At 43.3% G+C, this 3176-nt stretch overlaps 1 protein-coding gene across 1 annotated transcript in view; it reads right to left on the bottom strand.

Moving 5' to 3' along the window:
- PARP16 (poly (ADP-ribose) polymerase family, member 16) overlaps positions 1-2917 on the bottom strand; it is an 11477-nt gene extending 8560 nt beyond the window's left edge. Inside the window, exons 1-2 of the mRNA XM_008585291.1 lie at positions 2909-2917; positions 1678-1815 (exon numbers count right to left, since the gene is read on the bottom strand). Coding sequence (XP_008583513.1) covers positions 1678-1815; positions 2909-2917 — 147 coding nt within the window. The remainder of the gene's footprint in view (positions 1-1677; positions 1816-2908) is intronic.
- Between the last annotated feature and the right edge of the window lie 259 nt (positions 2918-3176).

Here is a 3176-nt window from a genome sequence, read left to right as displayed (position 1 = left end):
ATAGGGATCCAAACCCGTGGCCTTGGTGTTATCAGCACCGCACTCTCCCGAGTGAGCCATGGGCCAGCCCAGTATTTATCATTTTAAGCCACTGAATTTTGGGGATGGTTTGTTATTATTCAGCAAAAGCTAGTTGATACAGAAGGGTAAGCTTCCTCAAGGACAATAATCCTCTTCACACAGAGATTACATCATTTCCGTGGTTGTCAAACAGTAGGTCACAGAGCAAAGCCAGTCTGTGGCAAAATTTTCTCTGGGTTAATGATTGAATGAGAAAAATAAAGGCAATGTTACAGGTATATTTATAATGATGTAAGGTTGCCATAATCCTTTCTTTGGAAAAACTGTCCTTTATTCTGAGGTCAGAACCATCCTCTTTTTTTAGTATTATAATATATTTTTATGAAAGGATGATACATGGTAGGCCAACATCCTTACTTGGGCAAAATAAAAAGCTGACAATCCTGGATAATGACCTCTATCCAATTTTAATGGATATTTAATTGATCCATAATCAAAAGTAGTCATTGCCTTATCTACATTAGCTATAGCACCCAACATCTAATAGGTGCTTGATGCCCATGAGGTATAAATGAAAAATGAATAAATTTCAACTCAAGAAATGACAAAAGTAAAACCCAGACATCATCTAGAAATTAGCAACCCAGATCTGACTGGGATCAGGGCTAATTATGGATCTCCTGACTCCCACTCCAGGGCTCTGTTAATTTACCATTTAACACAAATGGATGTCCCTTAGGCACCAGAATCCAAATTCGAAACCACTTAGGGAGGATTTTTTCTTTAGCAAGAGCTTGAAAAATTAAATGCTCTTAAACTGATGTGCATCAATTAAATGAAGAACCATACAGATAAACCCCTGCTGTCACTCGAGGAAAGAGCAGCACATCAGGAATCAAGTCCTATACTCTGGACCTTGTTATCCCAGCCTATCTCTGGGAGACCCCAGCTAGGTAACATAAACCAAATTATGCAATAACTGATTTGTGCCAGAGACTGTGCTGGAGATTGACACACATTCTATATTCAATCATAACTTTCCTTCGAGATAACTATTAATAATCTCAGTTTACAAATGGGAAAAAGGAGACTTGATAATGGATGGAAGTGGGATTTGAACCTAGAGACTGAGGTTCTCCACTACTTCAGGTTCTGCTTCTGTTTCCTGCCAACTGGACTAAGCCAATGTTTCTTAAGGTGTGGTCAGGGTCCACCCTTATCAGAATAACCTGCAGTGCTTGTTAAATAAAGTGATACTTAACATTTACTGAGCCCTTAGTTTGTACCCTTAGGCATTGTTCTAAGTGTAAACCTTCACTCAATTCTCACAGCCAGTTCCCCATGGAAGTATACAATTATCAGTATTATCCCATTTTACAAATGAGGAAACTGAGGTATTGAAATGTACCCAGTAAGCTGCTCAAGTCACACACCTAGTAAGAGGCAGAACCTAGCTCTATACTGGAAGTGTGCAAGTTCCTGGGCCTGACTCCAGACACAGAATCAGAATCTGAGGGTGAGGTCCAGGAATCTGCATGTCCAACAAGCTTCCCAGGTCATTCTGGTGCACAGGGAGGTCTCAGAGCCACTGGATTTGAAGCTGTCTCCAAGCCTTTCAGCCCTTGGAATCTGTGATCCTACAGACCAGAGTCTCACCTCTGCCTTCCCTGCACTGTGGATTGTCAGGGCCTTGGAGGATAAAATCCAGCTCACCAGGTCCCAGGCCCGTTTGTCTTTGTCTCCGGAGGACTGGAGAAGTTCTTTCAGGTTAGGTAACTTGTTGGCATCTGCAAGCTAAAGTGAGGGAAAACCTCTATTAGCAAGGATCCCGGACAAAATGATAATCAGGGGCCCTCTAGTGGTATGACAGGCAACTTTATCTCCCTCCATGTCTCAAGGAATTTCCGAAGGAGGGGAAATTCACAGGTCTACAATCCCCTTCCAAAATAATACTAAATTCTAAAAGCTCTGAACTCTGAAAGATATTTTTTTTTCTTCGCTCATTTGGTACAAAACCTGATCTGAGCTGATGTGAGATTGGTTTAGTCTACTTATACCACTTTCTGTTATGGATGATACATTTTGCTGCAGGAATATTAATGTGTCTCAGTATGGGATACCACCCCACTAGAGGGGTTATTGAATACATGGTATATGCACATGTGGGTAAAGGGTTAAAAAATTCTTTTCTCTTGAGCATGAGGATCAATTAACTTCCTGTTAACCTGTTCACCTAGAGACCAGAAAAAGGTAGTGTGGCAACTACACTGCAACCAGGCAACGCGACTTATGGTAAAAACGATCCAGAATGGAAAACTGAATCTGGTCTGGGAAGAACTGTAAATTGGGAATCCATGGCTTCAGGTTTCCCTGAGTATGGTGATATTTTGGGGGGACTCTGGCAGCTATGTCCATGACATTCTTACAAGAGACACCAGCCTCTGTGGGAAATGAGACTTCACTTAGGCCAGAGCAGTTCCTACACCCACCCGATGTGAATCTTATCTCTTTACACCCGAGCTGTCACTTTCCAGGACCTCTGTATGGACGCTCCAAGGACTTCTGCAGAAACAGAATGCCTGACGCTGCCCTGCTGCAAGCTGTGATCTGTCCTAGGGCCTTCTCATTTAGGCTGATGCCCTGTGTGTTCTTGTGACAGTCCTCTGTATCAGGCAGTTTAGTTGTGTCATTGCAGCCTGTTATTACCATTCTAAAATCATGAAGAATCTCAATCCTGAAACACATTTGGTGCCAGAATTTCTGAAAAGGGACTGGACTAACAGCCTCAAGGTATCTGTAGCTTTTGCTCAGAAGTTACGAATGACTAGAGGTCAAACCTCTGCAGCGTGGCACTGAGGACACCTGTTGCCTAATCTCAACCCCTCACCCTCCCCATCCACCCCGGCTGGTGCTGTCCCTGAACATGCCTTTGCTCACTCAGTTCGCCGGAATGCCCCTTCTCCCTTCTCCCATCTCTCCCATCCCCTGCCCGTGCTACTCTCTCCTCTGAACCCCTAAAGCCTTCAGCCCCATTATTCTCTCCTCAGTATCACCAGACTCCTGGAAATAAACAACTGTCTTGTGTTTTTCTAATTCTTCTCTTTCTTGGACGTAGAGGAAAGAGCTTGAGCTCTGTGGTCAGACCTTGGTTTGAA

This window comes from Galeopterus variegatus, unplaced genomic scaffold (genome assembly GCF_000696425.1).
Source record: "Galeopterus variegatus unplaced genomic scaffold, G_variegatus-3.0.2 Scaffold3512, whole genome shotgun sequence".
Classification (NCBI taxonomy): domain Eukaryota; kingdom Metazoa; phylum Chordata; class Mammalia; order Dermoptera; family Cynocephalidae; genus Galeopterus; species Galeopterus variegatus.
Note: the sequence above shows the minus strand (reverse complement) of the source record. Positions and strands in the feature narration are given on the sequence as shown.